The following is a 20,728-nucleotide window of genomic DNA, read 5'->3' as shown; positions in this document are numbered from 1 at the left end:
TTGTTGTTGACTGCCATCGTCCCTTCTTACTCTAGTTCACAGGATCCTTGTGTCACTGTACGTAGAGAAGCTGGCAGTATTTACAAGGTGACTGGCAGTATACCACTGAAACAAATGTCTCTTTAGACTTGCAGTTTTTAGATCTTTATATCCACATCTGCTGGATATTAAAATGGTGCATCACATCTGAAGCAGGGATAATGGGCAGGTACTGTAATTGTCAGAATGTGATTAATAGTGTTCTTCAAGGATCTGTGGGTGAGTCCTGCAGTATAGATGGAAGCACAATACTAGAGGTAGAATAACAGGCAAAACTAACAAAGGAAATTCAAGTTAGCAAATTGAGATTATCCACTTTGGATCCTAAAAAGAGAGGATTATGGACTTTCTAAATGGTGAAAGGAGGACCAGAGACTTGAGAGCTTCGGATACATAGACCATGAAACTGCAATGAATAGGAACAGCCACTAATCAGAAATGAATGGGATGTTGTCTTTTGCAGAATGAGAATACAATAGAGTAGAAACTTACTTTTAGCTACAACCTTAGACCAGAATTGGGGTACAAAGAGGGGGGTGGAATCTGACCTTGGAGTGCAGTATAGGAGGATAGTCTGCATCCAGAGGTCAAATGACAAGTAAAGACTAGACAAACTAAGATTGTATTCTTTGGAATTTAGAATGTTGAGGAATGACATGTTTTCAAAATATAATTTAGTATTAATGGAAGCAGATAGAATTGATGGAAATTTTAAGCTGGTTAGTAGTCTAGGACCATGTTTGGTCTACATTGACACAGAATGAGAGGGTTGATGTTGTTGATAACCAATTGTTAATTCTAAATCAGATTGATCTTCTGTTCAAAAGTATTAAGATATGAGATGAAGGTGGGCAAATGCAGTTTGGTTGTAAATCAGCTAGCATCTCATTGAATAAGCTTGAGCTGAGCCCTGTTCCCTGTGTGGAAGATATTTACTTGCTTGCTCTGTGGAGAAAACAGGGAATTTGTGTTTCTGGATTTGGAAGGGGTCTTGGTGTTGAGGTTCTCCAACAAACAAGGGGTTCAATGCAGGATCTGGGCATCAATGTGGACTTCAACAGTTTCCTCATTTTCCCTTCCCCCACCTCACCCTAGTTCCAAGCTTCCAGCTCAGCACTGTCCCCATGACTTGTCCTACCTGCCTATCTTCTTTTCCACCTATCCACTCCCCCCACCCCCGACCTATCATCTTCATCTCCTCCCCCACTCACCTATTGTACTCTATGCTACTTTCTCCCCACCCCCACCAGCTTATCTCTCCACGCTTCAGGCTCTCTGCCTTTATTCCTGATGAAGGGCTTTTGCCCGAAACGTCGATTTTACTGCTCCTCGGATGCTGCCTGTACCGCTATGCTCTTCCAGCACCACTAATCCAGAAACAGGATCTGGGAAACCCACCTCTAGTAGTTTGTGAAGAAGGGCATTATCATCATCTTGCTTAGTGTATGATTGTATTATTATTGTTAGAGGAATCTGGTTGCAGACTTGCTTGGGGCAGAGATGCTGCTGAAGTGGCATTTTGTGACCAGCTGCTCCATTCTGGTGCTGTTTGTCAACTGCAGAGCAGTGTTGCAAGGTGACCACACAACTGCAATAGAACAAACGCACTATATTATCCCTGGAAAAGATGGTCAAATATGACAGACTGATGTGTCTTGTGCAGTGCTCTATTTGATTTTACTGATAAAAGTCCAGCAAACAGCAAATAGAGTCAAATAACCTCTCCAGCATTTAGACTATTGAAGTAAGCTAGTCTGTCCATGGATATCCTATGCCCTGTCAACATTTCTTTGAGTTTGCATTTCTACAGTGCCTATCACACCATCACAGCCAGTGAGTTACTTGGTGTTGCCCCTGTTAGGTGAAAAACACTACAACTAAATTTGCCTGCTGCAGGAACAGTTGCATCTGACCTGTTCTGCAGCCGCCACCATATACGGAACTTTAACCTCAAATGGTGGTCACATACCAGTTTGATTAGAGGCTTGTTTTGATGCCACAAAGGCCTGTTTAGTTAATTTAACCACATAATCACATATTTGAAGTGATCAAGTTGAAAAGACTGTGTCTATCTTGCTAACTTGAAATAGTTAAGACTCAACTGGCTGTAAAGAAAGAGGATTGCTAAGCTGTGGGGGTGCTTGTGGGAGTGTTGAAGCATAGCATAGGGTGAGAGGTGAAAAGTAGGTTTTGTGTCAATATCTGATATCAATTCAAGTTGAGACCTGTACTAAATAATTAGCTTAGATTATGCTCCAATCCATAACTTTCTGCCTGACAGATGTGTATACCATCAGTGGGGCACTTGGTGTTCATGAACAGGAGGAAGCTTCAGAATTTTAGTAACTTAGCGTGCTGGACTGTTGGTAAGAATGAGATAAACTGCTTTAGTTGGTCTTATTTCTTCCCTTCCACCACACGCCCCCCCCTTGAAAAAGGAGGCAGTATTCAGAAAATAAAACTTAAGTCCAGGCAAGAGTAGAGATTGTATTGTTTAATAAAACAGATTTAAAATTCCTATTATAGGAGCCATCTATTCATAATTAAAATCACCAAAATGACATTTGAGAAAATAAATCTTCTCGTAAAACTATAGATTGTCCCAAATCATTCAATTCAATGAACAGCCATCTACAAATTGATGCAGCAGCTGAGACCTGAGTTATCAGAGCTGATTCTGAGCAGTTGCTGTAACCCAGAATTGGATGTGCAGGTGGAGTGATAGTGGCTATAATGGGCTCGATTCTCCTAGGTGATTCCAATTCTACAAAATAGGAAGGTGCAAACAACAGGAGAATGTTCAGAGTATAAATTGTTCACATGACAGAACCACAAGGAAGGACAAAGCATCACGGCCCTTTGTTCTGGTTCAGGAAGGGGTGAATCACTGGACAGAAGATGCCAGAGCATGAGTTTGAAAATACCCCAAGTGCACTGACGCTAGCTCTGGACTTCATATCCTGGGTAAGGAGAGCTGTTTGGTCTTGCAGAATAAATGAATGAGTTAGGTTTAGAGTGCAACGAAAAACCTGGGGAGTATTCTGGCTCATCGATTGGAGGAGTGATGATGTGGGGGCCTCAGTGACATCCAGTTTCAGGCCAACACTCAGGACTTAGTTGAGGTAGAAGTTTCCTAACTCAGTGGTTACTCACTGTATAGTGTTTAATATCTGGGGCTGTCTACATAAAGCATTAGAAAGGCATGGTCTGGCAAAGTGACATTAAAACTCGCACCCTTCCTCAGGTCGAACATCATTGCTCCTCCACCTCCACCCCCATGCTTGAAAGCATTTGTTGCTGCCCCTTCCTTGCTGTTCAGTAACAAATGCTTTATTTATGATGTTGTGTAAGGTACACAACAAGGATGAGGAAGCCAAGTATTCAGGAGGAGCTAGAGGAATATGGGGCATGTGTTTGATGAAAATTTGGATTGCAATCAGGAAGGCCCAACTGGGATTAGATTACTGACAGTATGGAAATAGGCCCTTTGGCCCAACAAGTCCACACCGACCCTCCGAAGAGCAACCCACCCAGACCCATTCCTCGACATTTACCCCCATACCTAATACTACGGGCAATTTAGCATGGCCAATTCACCTAACCTGCACATTTTTGGACTGGGAGAGGAAACCGGAGCACCTGGAGGAAACCCACGCAGACATGGGGAGAATGTGCAAACTCCACACAGGGATGAGGAACATGGGGGTCAAAAAAGGAGAAATCTGTGCAATAGTGGAATTGATCGACTCTGATGTGCTTGACAAAGTCTTTGAAACGGTTCTGAAAACCAGGAGCACAGCAATGTGTTAAGATGTCGCGAAACAGTTCACAGGTTGGATCGTCGGTCCACATTGCTCCTCAATGCTTCCACCTTGCGTGAGGAACCAGTGCTATGAGGGAAGACAGTGAAGAGGACAGTGCCAGTAGGATTGACCCAGAACTCTAGCACCGAGGTCAGGACGTGGATACCCTGGAACCGGAAAGCTGGCAGGATCTGTGTGACAAGGCACTCCTTCTGGCAGGCCTTGCCGGAGTCCAGGCTGAAAACAACGATGGAAAATTTCTGTGGGCTTCCAATCTCTGCCCGATTGACAACAGCGTATGCAAATCCTCCGCCTGCCAGGGGCCGAGACCACAGCTCAAAGTTACGTAGCTGAAGGAGGGAAAGAAGCCATGAAATAGACTAAATGCTGAGATATTTCCAAACTTTGCTTCTCTCTCTCTCTCACACACACACAATCATACAGCAATGCAATATCCAAGTGGGGCCATGGTTGATGTTATTTTGCAATAGAATCACAATTTTCCAGTGAGAACTGTTCCATTAGCCAGCCCCTCATCAATTCAGGTTATTATCAGGGACTAGGAGAAAGTGAGGACTGCAACTGCTGGAGAGTCCGAGTCGAAAAGGGTGGTGCTGGAAAAGTACAGCAGGTTAGACAGCTTCTGAGGAGCAGGAGAGTCGACATTTTGGACATAAGCCTTCATTAGAAATGGGGAGGGGGATGAGGAAAGATAAATAGGACTGGGGGAAGGGTGCAGTTGGGGAGGTAATTGTGATAGGTGGACAGGTCAAGAGAGTGGTGCCGACCTGAAGGGTTGGATCTGGGGTGAGGTTGGAGAAGGGGAGATTTGGAAACTGGTGAAGTCAGCGGTGATACTGTGGTTGAAGGGTCCCAAGTTGGATGATGAGGCGGTCTTCCTCCAGTTGACAGTGAAGGAGGCCCAGGACTTGCATGTCCTTGGCAGAGTGGGAAGAGGAGGAGTTGAAGTACTCAGCCACAGGGTAATGGGGTTGTTTGATGCGTGTGCCCCAGAGATATTCTCTGAAACACTCTACGAGTTATCATCCTGTCTCCCTGCCAACTCGTGGAGTGTTTCAGGGAATATCTCTGGGACACAGGCATCAAACATCCCCACGGCCCTGTGGCCAACCACTTAAACTCCCCCTCCCACTCCCCCAAGGACATGCAAGTCCTGGGCTGCCTCCACTGCCAAAGCAAGGCCAGTTGCCAAGAAGGAAGGACGCTACATCTTCCACCTTGGGCCCCTTCAACCACACTGCATCAACTTCACTAGTTTCCAAATCTCCCTTCTCCAGCCCCGAAACTCATCCAGGATTCAACCCTCCAACTTGCCACCGCCCTCTTGACCTATCTTCCTTCCCACCAATCACCGTTACCCCTCCCTGCACCCACCTGTTGCCTTCCCACTTATCTTCACCCCAGCCCAAACCCCTATTTATCTCTTATCCCCCTCCACATTCCTGATGAGAGTTTATGCCCACAATGTTGACTTTCCTGCTCCTTGAATGCTGCCTGACCGGCTGTGGCTTTTCCAGTGCCACCCTTTTTGACTATCATCATCAACAGGATTTGTTCTACCCCAAACACACAACCTTCACCCACCCATTGTGGAACACAACCATCCCTTTTGGCAGCGATGGCCTAGAGGTATTCTTTCACTGAGTATCAATCCAAAATGTCAGATAATATTCTGGATTCGAATACTGCCAGTGGCAGATAATAGAATTTGAATTCAGTTGAAAACTAAACTGGAATAAAGAGTCCAATGGTGACCATGAAACCATTGTTAATCCTTTAAGAAAATCCATCTGGCGTTTGTGACTTTTGTGAAGGAAACTGCTGTCCTTGCCTCGTCTGGCCTACATGTGACTCCAGACCCACAGGCTTGTGATTGACTCTGGCTGATTAGGAATGGGCAATAAATGCCCTCGCTAGTGTCACCCACATCCAATGAATGAATTTTTAAAAAAACTCTTAACACTCATGTTTCCTTCCCTCTCCCATACACGGTCCTCACTTTACTTCACCAGGCGTACGTCTTATAACAATCCCAAGAGTTGATCAGATATTGAACCAGGACCGACTGATTACAGTAGATGCTGTTCCTTGATTCAGTTTCCATACACATGCATGTCCCAGTACAACACAAAGTTCCAAGGAATCGAGGGGTAGTGTGTTACTCACTTTGCTGACTCGCTGGCCCTGAACACCCAGAGGATCCTGGTTGATGGCGATCACGTATCGGTTCTGAAGTAAAGCCTTGGAATCTGCGTCGATGTTCCGCAGATCGTTCGACATCAAGAGTGGAGCTGCCATGATAGCCCAGAGTGCCATCTGGGTCATCTGCTGGTCTCTGCTTAACCCAAAGTTACCAATCACCAACTGAAAGAACAAACATAGCATGGTCACACCCTGAAACCCAGAGAAATTCTGCAATCAGTAAAGGAGGCATGGATCCCAAATCTGACCACTAAACAAGGAAAGTCTGACTCAGGGTGGAGTTGGGTATAATGAGTAGGAAGATGTGATGGGGCCCAGATAGCAGGGGTGTGCCTGCACCTGATCCAAACAAAAAGATCTGGGTCCCATTGCGATTGGGGACAATAACCCAAAGGTCAGAATCCATTGAAGTCCTGACTTTCTACCCAGCAACCAGACAAAGTCATGCTGTCAGGAACACCTACCATATCAGGGTCATTCCAGCCTCCAGGACCCGCTACTGGGGCAATGAGATTCTGGTGGTTGGCTGTCCAATCTATGATGGTTTTCACAGATCCCCATGAATCATCAATGTCACCATAGTTCCTCCAGTGGTTGCAATATTTCTTAATATCTGTGTAATTGGGCTGAGAAAACAAGAAGAAAAATTTCCTAATAAATTCAAGTTCAGAATCATTCTCAAAATAAGCTCATGTCTTCAATGTAAACTGATGTGCTGACTCTCGCAGCAGGACCCTCAATGCACAGTTAGATAAGCCCATCCAGGTTATGGGCAAGACACATCAGACAGTTCAAACAGCTAAAGAACACGATCATTGAGAGAAGCTGCACAGAGCATTTCTCCTGCATTGTCTCCATTTTCCAGATAAGTACACAATGGGATTAAATACAGAGTAAAACTCCCTTGGGTGGCACAGTGGTTAGCACTGCTGCCTCACAGCGCCAGAGACCCGGGTTCAATTCCAGCCTCGGGTGACTGTAAGGAGTTTGCACTTTCTCCCCGTGTCTGCATGGGTTTCCTCCGGGTGCTCCGGTTTCCTCCCACAGTCCAAAGATGTGCAGGTTAGGTGAATTAACCATGCTAAATTGCCTGTAGTGTTAGGTGAAGAGGTAAATGTAGGGGAATGGGTCTGGGTGGGTTGCTCTTTCCGAAGGTCGGTGTGGACTTGTTGGGCCGAAGGGCCTGTTTCCACACTGTAAGTAATCTAACCTGATCTTTCAGCATCAAACACGAGTGTTGAACCTCCCACCAAATGGTAGTAGCATCAATACCAATCTCAACAGTGCAAATTTGTGAAATGGTTGCATGATCAGTAAGAATACAGAAGGAACACATTGCGCTGCTTGGATGGCTGAAAGCACAAATGGCCAGCTTTTTAACTAAGAGTCAGCAATCCACATTTTTATTTAATTGTGAATTAGATTCTAGCTCTAGAAATCTGTACTAAAAGCTCTTAGATTGTAAAACTGAATTGCCAATGGTTCTATGAGTTTATTAATAATTAAAAGCTCAGATGGTTCAATTGAGGGAACAAATTGTATAAAAATCAAAGTAAATTTAACAGTATCATCCGGTAAAGTTTGCTATGTAAAAGGGGTGAAGGGCTTGTCATATGAGAAGAGGTTGAGGACTCTGGGTCTGTAGTCAAATGGAGGATCAGATGGGATCTGATTGAAACTTACAGAACACTGAAATACAGTGGACATGGAGAAAATGTTTCCACTCATGGCAGAGCCCAGGACCCAAGGGCACAGCCTCAGAATGAACGGACAATCCTTGAGAACTGAAATGAGGAGGAATTGATTCAGCCAGAGGGTGGTGAATCTGTGGAACTCATTGCTGCAGGAGGCTGTGGAGGCCAAGTCATTGATTGTCTTTAAGACAGAGATATCAGTAGGTTTTTGATTAGCAAGGGAGAAAGCAGGAGAATGGGGTTGAGAAACATAACAGCCATGATTAAATGATGAAGCATACTCAATGAGCCACAGGGCCCAGTTCTGCTCCTATCTCTTAAAAGTCTTAAAGGAGTTCCTTAAAAGACCTGAGAGGCCTTGGTATTTTAAGCACCAGACTCTATACTGTAATTGCTGAGCACTTTGCTCTCTCTCTTGGGAAGGTATAAAGAACGTTGTTTGAAAATGGCTCCCTGCAATTCAGTATACAGTCAAGAGTCCTATAGCAGGGAGACAGGTCCATCAGCCCAAACTGGTCCACGTCAACCAAAATGTCCATCCACACTAGCCCTATTTCCCTGCAAATGGCCGTTATCCTTCGAATCCTTTCCTATCCATGTTGTTAATGTACCCACCTCAACCACTTCTGCTCGCAGCTCATTCCATATGCATCCCACTCTGTGTAAAAAAAAGTTGCCTCTCAGGTTCCCTTTTATTCTTTCCCCTCTCACCTGAAACTGATGCCCTCCAGTTCTCCATTCCTCAACTCTGGGAAAAAGACAGAGTATATTCACCCTATCCATGCCTCTCATGGTCTTATACACTTATATAAGATCCCCCCCCTCAGTCTCCTACGCTCTAAAGAAAACAGTCCTAGCTTGTCCAACCTCTCCCCATAACTCAGACCCTTGAGTCCTGGCAACATCCTTGTAAATTTCTTCTGCACTCTTTCCAGTTTAATAACATCCTTCCAATAACAAGGTGACCAAAACTGAACACAATACTCCAAGTGCAGCCTCAACAAACATCCTGTACAACTGCAACATAACTTCCCAATTTCTATACTCAGTGCCCTGACTGATGAAGACCAGTGTACCAAAAGCCTTCTTCACTGCCCTGTCTACCTGTGATTCCACCTTCGGAGAACCGTGCATCCGAACTCCAAGGTCCCTATGTTTCACTACACTCCTGAAGGCCTTACCATTCACCCTGAAATTTCTACTTTGATTTGACGTTACAAAATGGAAGAACTCACACTTATCTATATTAAACTCAATTTTCCATTTCTTGGCCCACTTCCTCAGCTGATCAAGGTCCTACTGCAATTTCTGAACCTTCCTCACTGTCCACAATACTCCCTATTTTAGTGTCATCTGCAAACTTACTAATCATGCCTCGTACATTCTCATCCAAACCACTGACATAGATAACTAACAGCAATGGAGCCAGCACCGACCCGAGGCACAGCACTAGTCACAGGCCTCCAGTCCGACAAGCATCCTTCCACTATTACCCTTTGTTTCCGACCATCCTAAACAACTTGCCAGCTCTCCCTGGATTCCATGCAATCTAACCTTTCAGAGCAGCCTGCTACCTTATCAAAGGCCTTACTGAAATCCATACAGACTACGTCTACTGTCCTGCCCTCAACCACCTTCCTGGTCACTTCATCAATGAACTCCCAACAAATTTGTGTAGCATCAACTCCCATGCACAAAACCACGCTGACTATTCCTGATTAAACCCTGTCTGTGCTGAAAATGTGTTCCTGGAAAAGCACAGCAGGTCAGGCAGCATCCAAGGAACAGGAGAATTGATGTTTCGGGCATAAGCCCTTTTTCAGGAATGAGGAGGGTGTGCCAAGCAGGCTAAGATAAAAGGTAGGGAGGAGGGACCTGGGGGAGGGGGAGGCGTTGGAAATGCGATAGGTGGAAGGAGGTCAAGGTGAGGGTGATGGGCCGGAGTGGGGTGGGGGCGGAGAGGTCTGTCCAAATGTATGTATATTTTATCTCTCAAGTAACTTACCTACCACAGATGTTAGGCTTACTGGTCTACAGTTGCCAGGTTTTTCTTTGCATCCCTTGAAAAGGGGCACAACATTCACTACACTCCAGTCCTCCAAGATCTCACCCCATTGCAAAAATATCAGCCAGGCCCCCTACAATTTCTTCTTTAGACTCTTGCAGGGTTCTTGGATATATCTGGTCAGGAACAGGAGATTTATCCGCGATTATACATTCTAATACGCCCAACACCTCCTCTGCTGTGATATGGACTGTCTCCAAGATATCACCACTAACCTCTCCAAGTCCCCAGGTCTTCATGGCTATCTCCATGATAAATACAGAGGAAAAATATTAATTGAGTACCTCACTTACCTCCTGCGGTTCTACACATACTTGTCCACTGTGGTCCTTGTGGGGTCCTGTTCTCTCTCCAGTCTTTCTTTTTCCTTTAATATACTCAAAGAACCGCTTTGCATTTACCCTAATCTTCTCAGCCAAGGCTATCTCGTGCCCCCTTTTTGCCCTCATGATTTCCTCTTCAAAGTCACAAGCAGGAATTCCTACAGGCCTGGCATTCAAACCAGAACTCCATTAACAAACACCTGGATTTGGATCCCATTTACCAACGTCTCAGAAACAGAACCGTAAATGATAGCACTCACCACAACAGATAAAGACACATAAATAGCAAGTGGCACAGAACGCCAACTCTTCACTGAAGACTCATTGATAATGTCACTTAGCATGGTGATGAAATGTTTGAAACTAAGCCCACCAGCTCAGTGAGCAAGATGGACCAATGGGCTGAGAAGTGGCAGATGGAGTTTAATTCAGATAAATGCGAGGTGCTGGGAAAGAAAATCTTAGCAGGATTTATAACTTAATGGTAAGGTCCTAGGGAGTGTTGCTGAACAAAGAGACCTTGGAGTGCAGGTTCATAGCTCCTTGAAAGTGGAGCCACATGTAGATTTGATAGTGAAGGCAGCGTTTGGCATACTTTCCTTTATTGAGTACAGGAGTTGGGAGGTCATGTTGCAGCTGTACTGGACATTGGTTTGGCCACTGTTGGAATATTGTGTGCAATTCTGGTTTCCTTCCAATCGGAAAGATGTTGTGAAACTTAAAAGGGTTCAGAAAAGATTTACAAGGATGTTGCCAGGGTTGGAGGATTTGAGCTATAGAGAGAGGCTGAACAGGCTGGGGCTGTTTTTCCTGGAGCGTCGGAGGCTGAAGGGTGATCTTATAGAGGTTTACAAAATTATGAGGGGCATGGATAAGGTAAATAGATAAAGTCGTTTCCTTGGGGTCAGGATGTCCAGAACTAGAAAACATAGGTTTAGGGTGAGACGGGAAAGATATAAAAGGGACCTAAGGGGCAACTTTTTCATGCAGAGGGTCTTACGTGCATGGAATGAGCTGCCAGAGGATGTGGTGGAGGCTGGTACAATTGCAACATTTAAGATGCATTTGGATGGGTATATGAATAGGATGATGGGTATATCATAGGATGGATTTGGAGGGATATGGGCCGGGTGCTGGCAGGTGGGACTAGATTGGATTGGGATATCTGGTCGGCATGGACAGGTTGGACTGAAGGGTCTGTTTCCATGCTGTACATCTCTATGACTCTATGATTCCTGTATCCCCTATATACTTCCAGAAACTCCCTTGATCCCAGCGGTCTGTACCTGAGCCATGCCTCCTTATTACAGGAACATATGGACTTTGAATTCTAACTACCACACTTTTAAAGGCTCCCACTTGTCAGAGGTCCCTTTTCCTGCAAACAAATACTCCAACCAACCCCTGCGAGCTCTTGTCTAATTCCATCAAAATTCACCTTGCCCCAGTTTAGAACTTGAACTTGTGGGCTAGTTTTGTCCCTCTCCGTACTATTTTAAAATTAATAGAACTATGGTCACTGGTACGTGTCAATCTTAGCTCTGAACACAGAATGCTCCCCATCTTGCGGAGGAATGATTGGGGCATGTGAAAGAAGCATTTATATATCATTGAAGGTGGGAAAACAGGCAGAATCTTACTGCTGGTTAGGCTGTTGTTTGTGACAGGTTCGTACATGTGCTGGTTGATGGAGTGTGTAGATTGAACAGTGGTGGGATGTTGGACAAAGGTAGTCAAATATCACCAATGGAGGGTCCCACTGACATTGGAAACACTCTAGTGTTACTCAATCTCCTCATTTTCCCTGAAACTCCTTGTTTACTCAGGTTTGACAGATGATAAGCCTAGAGTCAGACCATTGGATGTGGTGGTTTAAGGTGAATGTGAGAGACAATAACCAACTTGTTTGATTTCCTGTGTTTGACCTTCCTGCTCTGTTATGTTGGCTGCTGTTGCCTGCTTCCCCAAGACAACAGTTTAGAATCGTGTGGTATTGCAAACACAATAGCCTGATCAATCAACAGCAAGATCCTGCCCATATTCCCATCCTCCAACAAATACAACCACCTCTGTTATTCTAGCTATTCTCCCTGTCATCTGGAGGAATATGTAAAACATACAGAACATAGAACTGTACAGAACATGATGCCAGATTAAACTAATCTCTTCTGCCTGCTCATGGTCCATATCCTTCCATTCCTTGCATATTCAGGTGCTTATCATACAATCCCAATAGTGTGAAAACAGGCCATTTGGCCCAACAAGTCCACACCGACCCTCTGAAGAGTAAGCCACCCAGACCCATCCCCTTACCCTATTACTCTACATTTGCACCTAATTTACACATCCATGAACATTATGGGCAATTTAGCACGGCCAATCCGCCTAACCTGCACATCATTGAATTGTGCAAGGAAACCAGAGCACCCACAAAAACCCACGCAGACACGGGGAGAATGTGCGAACTCCACACAAGACAGTTGCCTGAGGCTAGCATTGAACTCAGATCCCTGCCGCTGAGAGACAGCAGTGCTAACCGCTGAACCATTGTGCCACCCAAATAAAAGGCACAATCTGTTCAGCATGGTCTAACCACAAAGTTGTCTGACTCAATGTTACCACACTTGCCACAAAAATCTTTAAACTTAAATCACATAAACTCAGCTGATTCTTACTCAAGGTTGAAGCATAATTTAATGGTCATGCTTGCAATGTTAAAATGATTCCAAGGGGCAAATAGAAACTTTTCCTTTAGAGAGAGTGACCAGAAGAAGGGGCATAACTATTGCTGGAGCTCCCTCCCTAACAGCATCGTTGAGGTGACTACATCAAAATGGATTCAAGAAGGCAATCTCCACCACCTTTCTAAGGATACAAATGATGACCTGGCCAGCATTTCCTATATTCCAATAATGAGTAAATATATTGTCTCAGAGGATTCAGTGTTCCTACTGGATTGACTCGAGGGGCTGAATAACTTCATGGTACTATGTTCATAGGAATTTGGGTGTGTTTTAACAATTTCAGTGAGATTACATGGTGGAAATGCCATGTACATTGATTGCTTATATACAGTGAAGGACAGTAAGGAAGATGCTAATCATGGCAGGTGGACAGTACCTCCTTGAAAGGCCACAGGTAGAAAGGCCACTCGCAGGAGTATACAATATCTCTCCCAGTCTTATTCAAGGCCAGCGACATGTTCTTGTAACCTGTAAAGTCAGACAAATCATCGGGTTAAATATTTTAATTACAACACAGCTGAACTTCTATATTAAATTCATTCCCACAGCCAATATCTCCAAACCACTAACAGAGGTCCAAAAAAAAACATTCAGTAACAAAGCAACTAAAGAATTCCAAGGTTTTACAAGCTGAGTGAAGAAATTGCTCTTCAACTCTGTATGAAATGACCGACCTAATCCTAATCCTGACACCACTAATCCAGATACCAGACTCTCCAGCAAGGAAAAACCAACATTTCAGACTTTATATTTTCAAGTCTCCTCAGAATTTTCTAATTTTTAATTAGAATCCCTACAGTGTAGAAACAAGCCCTTCGGCCAAACCAGTCCACACCGACCCACCGAAGTGTAACCCACCCAGACCCATTTCCCCTCTGACTAATGCACCTAACACTATGGGCAATTTTGCATGGCCAATTCATCTGACTCGCACATCTTTGGACTGTGGGAGGAAACCGGAGCACCCGGAGGAAACCCACGCAGATACGGGGAGAATGTGCAAACTCCACACAGACAGTCGCCCAAAGCTGGAATCGAACCTGGGACCCTGATTCTGTGAGGCAGCAGTGCTAACCACTGAACCACCATGCTGCCCCAAATCTTCTAAACTTCTTCTAATATCAGTCGGTTTACTCAGCACCTCATTAAAAAGGATAATCTTCCCATCTGGGATCAGTCTGGTGAAACTTTGCTAAAACATCTCCAATGCAAGACTATCCTGGCTTGATGATGGAGACCAAAGTTGCACATGGTATCCTAAAGGTGACTGCATCAAAGCCCTATACAACTGCAGCAAGGCTTTGTACTTGTACTCCAATCCCCTTGAAATAAAGACTGACACCACTTACTTCCAATTGCTTCTTGCATCTGCAGTTTAATTTGATTGAAAAGGACACCCAAATTTTTCACATTGTCAACATCCGTAGTCTCTTATTTATATATAAATATTTTGCTTTATCATAGTTCGTCCAAAGCAGACAATGTCACACTTCCAATTTTACGCACGCTTTATTCCCCCATACCATTTACACTATTTTGATCCAAATAATCATACAATGCCTTTTTAAACAAGGTTTGATAAACTAATGGAGAAAGTGAAGTCACATGGTGTGCAGGGTGTTCTAGCTCGATGGATAAAGAATTGGTTGAGGAACTGGAGACAGAGAGTAGTAGTTGAAGGGAGTTTCTCGAAATGGAGAAAGGTGACCAGTGGTGTTCCACAGAGATCAGTGCTGGGGCCATTGTTTTTTGTGATAGACATAAATGATCTGGAAGAGGGCACTGTTGGTCTGATCAGTAAGTTTGCAGATGACATGAAGATTGGTGGAGTAGCAGAAAGCATAGGGGACTATCAACGAATACAGGAGAATATAGTTGGACTGGAAAGTTGGGCTGAAAAGTGGCAGATGGAGTTCAATCCAGGCAAATGTGAGGTGATGCATTTTGGGAAGTCTAATTCTCGAGCAAACTATAAAGTAAACGGAACAGCCTTAGGAGAAGTTGATGAGCAGAGAGATCTGGGAGTTCAGGTCCATCGTACTCTGAAGGTGACTGCACAGGTGGACAGAGTCATCAAGAAGGCATAGAGCATGCTTGCCTTCATTGGACGGGGTATTGAGTATAAGACCTGGCAAGTCATGTTAAAATTGTACAAGACGTTGGTTCAGCCGCATTTAGAATACTGATTCCAGTTCAGGTCGCCACATTACCAAAAGGATGTGGACGCTTTGGAGACGGTGCAGAGAAGATTTACAAGGATGTTGCTTGGTTTGAAAGATGCTAGCTATGAAGAGAGGTTGAGTAGGTTAGGATTGTTTTCATTAGAAAAAAAAGAGATTGAGAAGGGACCTGATGGAGGTTTACAAAATCATGAAGGGTATAGATAGGGTAGATAGAGATAAGCTTTTTCCCAGGGTGAGGGATTCAATAACAAAAAGGTCACACGTTCAAGGTGAGAGGTGAAAAGTTTAAGGGGGATATACATGGCAAGTACTTTACACAGAGGGTGGAAGATGCCTGGAACGCATTGCCAGCAGAGGTAGTAGAGGCAGGCACGGTAGATTCATTTGAAAGGGGTGTCTGGACAGATGCACGAGTAGTTAGGGAGCAGAGGGATACGGATGCTTTGGAATTGGGCGACAGGTTTAGACAGTGGATTTGGATTGGCTCAGGCTCGGAGGGCCGAAGGGCCTGTTCCTGGGCTGTAAATTTTCTTTGTTCTTTAAATACCTCAGTTGAAGCTACCTCCACCACATTTCCAGGCAGCACATTCCATATCCAAACTACTCACTGTGTGAAATTTGTTTTCTACATCACCTTTGCTTCATTTGTACATCACTTTCAAACTCTATCCTCTGATTCTTCGTCCTTTACAAGCAAGAACACCTTCTCCTCATCTATTCTATCCAGCCTACTCATGATTTTGACACCCCCATCAGATCTCCTCGTCAGCGAGAATGGTTCCAATCGCTTCAATCTATCCTCATTCCTGGAACAATACTTGTAAACTGCTTCTGGGGCAGAGTGACCTCGTCCTGCTCTTAGTTCTTATGTTCAGTCTGGAGTTCAATATCCTACAACACCTTTATAAAACCATTGCCACCTTTATGGGCAGCACAGTGATTAGCACTGCTGCCTCACAGTGCCAGGGACACAGGTTCGATTCCACCCTTGGATGACTGTCTGTGTGGGAGTTTACACATTCTCCCCGTGTCTGCATCGGTTTCATCTGGGTGTCCTGGTTTTCTCTCACTATCCAAAGATGTTCAGGCTAGGTGGACTGGCTGTGGAAAATGCAGGGTTACAGGGATAGGGTATTGGGGCAGGCAGTCTGAGTGGGATGCTCTTCTGAGGGTCAGTATAGACTTGATGGGTTGAATGGCCTGCTTTCATACTCCAGGGATTCTATGTAAACCATTTTGCAGTGGTTCAAGAAGGTAGCTCTGCACTTTGTGAATGCCAATTAGGGATTGTTCATAGCCTATCAATAAATACATTGGGAAAAAATGAATGAGAATGGTCTCCAACCTTAGGCAGACAAAGGAGGCACAGAATATTTAGCAGAAGAAAGTGTTTAAACTGGTCCTGTAATTTTGAATAAAGACTTCACTCACCCTCAATCATGATGTCCAAATTGATGAAGTTGCAACCATCAAACTTCAGGAGGTCCACTCCCCAATCAGCAAAGGTCTGAGCATCCAGTTCATAGTAGCCATAGCTGCCTGGGTACCCTGCACAAGTGTAGGTCCCCACATCCTGATAGATGCCCAACTTCAGTCCTTTAGAATGGACCTGCACCAAGATGGGGATAGACAAAACAAGTCACTGCGATGATCTACAAGCCTATGTAAAGGCAGTGGAGAATTATAGGGAATTTACACATGCCAGGCTTCTCTCTCTCTCTCACACAGACACGTGTGCAGAGGCCATACTCACATAGTCTGCGAGTTTCTTCATCCCACTCGGGAACCGTTTGGGATCGGGCTGCAGCCGGTGGTTGGCATCCCGTGTGCTCGCGAGCCAACAGTCATCAATACAAACGTAACTGTAGCCAACATCCTTCCAGCCTTCTGCTGCCATGATGTCAGCCATCTGCATGTAGAGCTGTTCACTGCACAGAATAAGAAGGGAACAGTCATTTTTTTCGAAGGCCCTAACAGATACCTTACTAGGGCTCCCTACAAAGTGTGTGACATAAGTTTGGCTCAAACACCGGTGTAACAATCAGGCATCGCCATTGCGCCAGAGGTGCCACCTATGAGCTGAAACATTAAACATGGTGCCTGTGTCCTCTCACACAGATGTGGGGGATTTCATGGTACTGTCTGAAGAGAAGGTTCTCCCTGTATCCTAGCCTCTTCCAACCAACATCACATTTGGGCACTTAATTACATCAGATGACTGGGTCAGAATTGCTGAGAGGGCAGCCTCACTTTCCAGGCCCCTAGAACATCTCCATCTTCCCACGGTTTCCATGCTGCCTCCCCTCTCCCCCCAGTGGGTGCCATTTAAACATCGAGTGGATAAAATCTCCTGTTTTTTTTTAACTGGCCCTGCCCATTTGCTTTCAATGATCATCTCTAGTGGGCGGCACGGTGGCACAGTGGTTAGCACTGCTGCCTCACAGCGCCAGAGACCCGGGTTCAATTCCCGCCTCAGGCGACTGACTGTGTGGAGTTTGCACGTTCTCCTCCGTGGGTTTCCTCCGGGTGCTCCGGTTTCCTCCCACAGTCCAAAGATGTGCAGGGTCAGGTGAATTGGCCATACTAAATTGCCCGTAGTGTTAGATAAGGGGTAAATGTAGGGTGGGTTTCGCTTCGGCGGGTCGGTGTGGACTTGTTGGTCCGAAGGGCCTGTTTCCACACTGTAATCTAATCTAATCTAACCTGTTCCTAATGACAGAGCATCCTGCAAATTCTGATCACCCCTTCCTTGGTCATATTGGATCTCTGGGTGGTTGACATAGAGCAGGAGGGATGATGATGCATCCCTGAACTAGTGGTTCCAATTGATGTAGGTCTGAGACAAACAGGTATACACCACATATTCCCTCCCCCAAGGCTGTTTAGGGCTGGTATAATTATTAATGATATAGGATAGATCACAGGCCAGCCTTAACAAGGAGCATTCATCTCAGATAAGATGCGTGGAGTGATAGTAATAATTGCTAATTACATTGACCAGTAGCCACGATGCCATTAGATAAGCAATCCAAGATAACAAATCTGTCTTGATCAAGAACGCCCCAGTCCTCTACCTCTACTCCCCCACAATCCTCCCCCCAGTACTTTGAGACAGCAGATTGATTAGAACTTAACAGAAAACATTAGCCCTTTCAGAACTATTATTGAATGCAGCACTCACTCCACAATTTTTTAGCTGGCTGAGGATGCAAAGAGGGTTTAAAACAAAACAAAACAAAAGACTTGCATTTATAGGTGTGCCTTTTGCCAGGTCATCTCAGGGTGCTGCACAGGAATTGAGGAAACTGGACACTAAAGTTAAATCATTTAAGTTGTCAAAAACATTGAAAATGGCACAATGCTTCACACAAACCGCCATCCAACTTATTTTAACTCACCCTATCAGCATAGCTTGGTATGCTTTTTTTTCCATACTTCATGGAACGATTACAGTACAAAAAAAAAGCCACATAGCCTGTCCAGTTCATAATGGCTCTCTGCAAGAACAAACCCAAAAATCCCCGAGTCCTTTCTAGTAACCCCAAAACTCTCTTCAGCGGCTTCTTCAATTCCCTTTTGAAAGCCATGATTAAATCCCTCTCCACCACACTCATTCCAGATCCTAATCAGCCACGACATAAAAGGTTTCTCCTCATGCCCCTCAGGTCTCTTTCTCCCCCCTCTCTCTGACCTCTCCTGATCTCTCTCTCTCTGAACTACTCCGGTGAGTACCCTCCACACCTCTCCCTCTCTCTGACCTGTTCCAGGTGAACTCCCGTCGATCTGTCTCTCTCTCTGTGACCAGCACTAGGTGAGTACCTTGATCTCTCTCTCCCTCCCTCTGACCTGCTCCAGGTGAATTCCCTCTGGATCCCTCTCTCTCTCTCTCGGATTTGCTCCAGGTAAACTCCCTCGGTGTATCTGCCGCGCTCTATCTCTTACTTGATACAGTTGTGTGGATCCTCCTCGCAGTCGACATTGCAGAGGAACCTCTCCCAGTGGAGCCAGCCCATGGTGGGGGTAACGGCGAGGCCATTGTCGAGGCTAGAGACACCCGTGGCCAGTGTGAGCACGACGATCAGCAGCGGGAGCAGAAGCACATATCCGCGGGCCATCTCTCTCTGTCTCTGCATCTGAGACTGGGACTGAAGCCACTCCGTCTTCCGCATCGCTGCCGGGCACGCCTGACTATAGAGCACCAATCACAGCCCGCCCCTGCCACCATCCAGCCAATCCGAGCACGCATAGGGCGGAGCTTACTAGCAGGGTCGGCTGTGTTTGCACTTCCGTGACTATTGAGCTGGAGAGCCGTGCACTCTCCAGAGAGAGAGGGACCATGCACAGTGAGGGGGAAGGGGGCAATTCTCAGAGAGAAGGTCAACTTTCAGAGGGATGAGGTCAATTCACACAGAGAGAGAGAGAGCAGACTGAGTGACAGTGAGAGGAGCAATTTCTCGACGGAGTGTGAGAGGGCACTTCCCAGAGAAAGAGTTCAAGAGATATTTCAACCTTTTTCAGGAGGAAGTGTCACTGAGATGTACAGCACGAAAACAGACCCTTCGGTCAAATTCATCCCTGCCGATCAGATATCCTAACCCAATGTAGTCCCATTTGCCAGCACTTGGTCCATATCTCTCTAAACCCTTCCTATTTATGTACCCATCCAGATGCCTTTAAATATTGTAAATGTACCAGCCTCCACCACTTCCTCTGGCAGCTCATTCTATATACGCACTACACTTTGCGTGAAAAAGTTGCCCTTTAGGTCCCTTGTAAATCTTTCCCCTCTCACCCTAAACCTGTGCCATCTAGTTATGGACTTTCCCAACACAGGGAAAATACCTTGTCGATTTACCCTATCCATGGCCCTCATGATTTTATAAACCTCTATAAGGTCACCCCTCAGCCTCTGATGTTCCAGGGAAAACAGCCCCATCCTATTCAACCTCCCCCTATAGCTCAAATCCTCCAACCCTGGCAACATCCTTGGAAATCTCTTCTGAACCCTTTCAAGTTTCACAAAGTCTTTCCAATGGAAGGGAGACCAGAATTGTATACAATATTGCAAAAGTGGCCTAACGAATGTCATGATCTTCAGGAGACAGAGTTGATATCTTCAGCCCTACACTAATCTGTCCTCTAACATGTGCCAACATGTCATTCAGTGCCATTTTCTGAACACAATGGGTGATAGGTGATAAATGCCAGCTTTGCCAGGAGTTCCTAAGTGTTTCAGGAGAATAGAAATGTCTCTCTTTATCTTTCTTTCATAGTATTTCACTTTACCATTCATTCTCTCTCACAAGGCGAGGATTTGTGACTACCTACTGTGGGTATGATTTTATCCATGAATCAGTCTACGCAAAGTGATTATGGAACAAAAAAGCACAGCAGTCTCCCATTGTTCAGAATCAAACTGTTGCTCAGAAGAGATGTTAAGGCAAGTGTCTGTGTTCTCAGCTGGGTTGAAAAGATCCCACAATATGATCTAATGTGCAATGTGAGCTGGTCATAGTGACACTGCTGATTATGAGGTCTGACTGTTCACAGGGTGGCTGTGAGTAAGTACAGAATAGGTTTTGGAAAGTCTTCTGTGAAAACTGAAGTTCTCAAACTCCAATGCTGTGATTTGAAGAGTTAGGATAGCAAGGAAG

General features: G+C 45.1%; 1 protein-coding gene across 1 annotated transcript; it reads right to left on the bottom strand.

Moving 5' to 3' along the window:
• Positions 1-2,513: 2,513 nt before the first annotated feature.
• Positions 2,514-19,248, bottom strand: gla (galactosidase, alpha). The gene is made up of 7 exons (XM_043705279.2): positions 19,017-19,248; positions 16,828-17,002; positions 16,506-16,683; positions 13,268-13,359; positions 6,530-6,691; positions 6,030-6,227; positions 2,514-4,192 (listed from the first exon to the last, which is right to left on the bottom strand). Exons 1-7 carry the CDS (start codon positions 19,241-19,243, stop codon positions 3,866-3,868), a joined length of 1,359 nt encoding a protein of 452 aa, XP_043561214.2. The 5' UTR covers positions 19,244-19,248; the 3' UTR covers positions 2,514-3,865.
• Between the last annotated feature and the right edge of the window lie 1,480 nt (positions 19,249-20,728).

Source organism: Chiloscyllium plagiosum, unplaced genomic scaffold (genome assembly GCF_037043375.1).
Source record: "Chiloscyllium plagiosum isolate Xiang-an unplaced genomic scaffold, Cpla_swu_hap1 HiC_scaffold_11, whole genome shotgun sequence".
NCBI lineage: Eukaryota > Metazoa > Chordata > Chondrichthyes > Orectolobiformes > Hemiscylliidae > Chiloscyllium > Chiloscyllium plagiosum.
Note: the sequence above shows the minus strand (reverse complement) of the source record. Positions and strands in the feature narration are given on the sequence as shown.

Bases quoted from the DNA above. Each gene is read 5' to 3' on its own strand.
- gla (XM_043705279.2), bottom strand. From the start codon at position 19,243: ATGCGGAAGACGGAGTGGCTTCAGTCCCAGTCTCAGATGCAGAGACAG. The intron at 16,684-16,827 runs GTGAGTATGGCC...ATCTTGGTGCAG, and splicing joins TGAAGAAACTCGCAGACTAT to GTCCATTCTAAAGGACTGAA. The intron at 13,360-16,505 runs GTGAGTGAAGTC...CTGACTTTACAG, and splicing joins TTTGGACATCATGATTGAGG to GTTACAAGAACATGTCGCTG.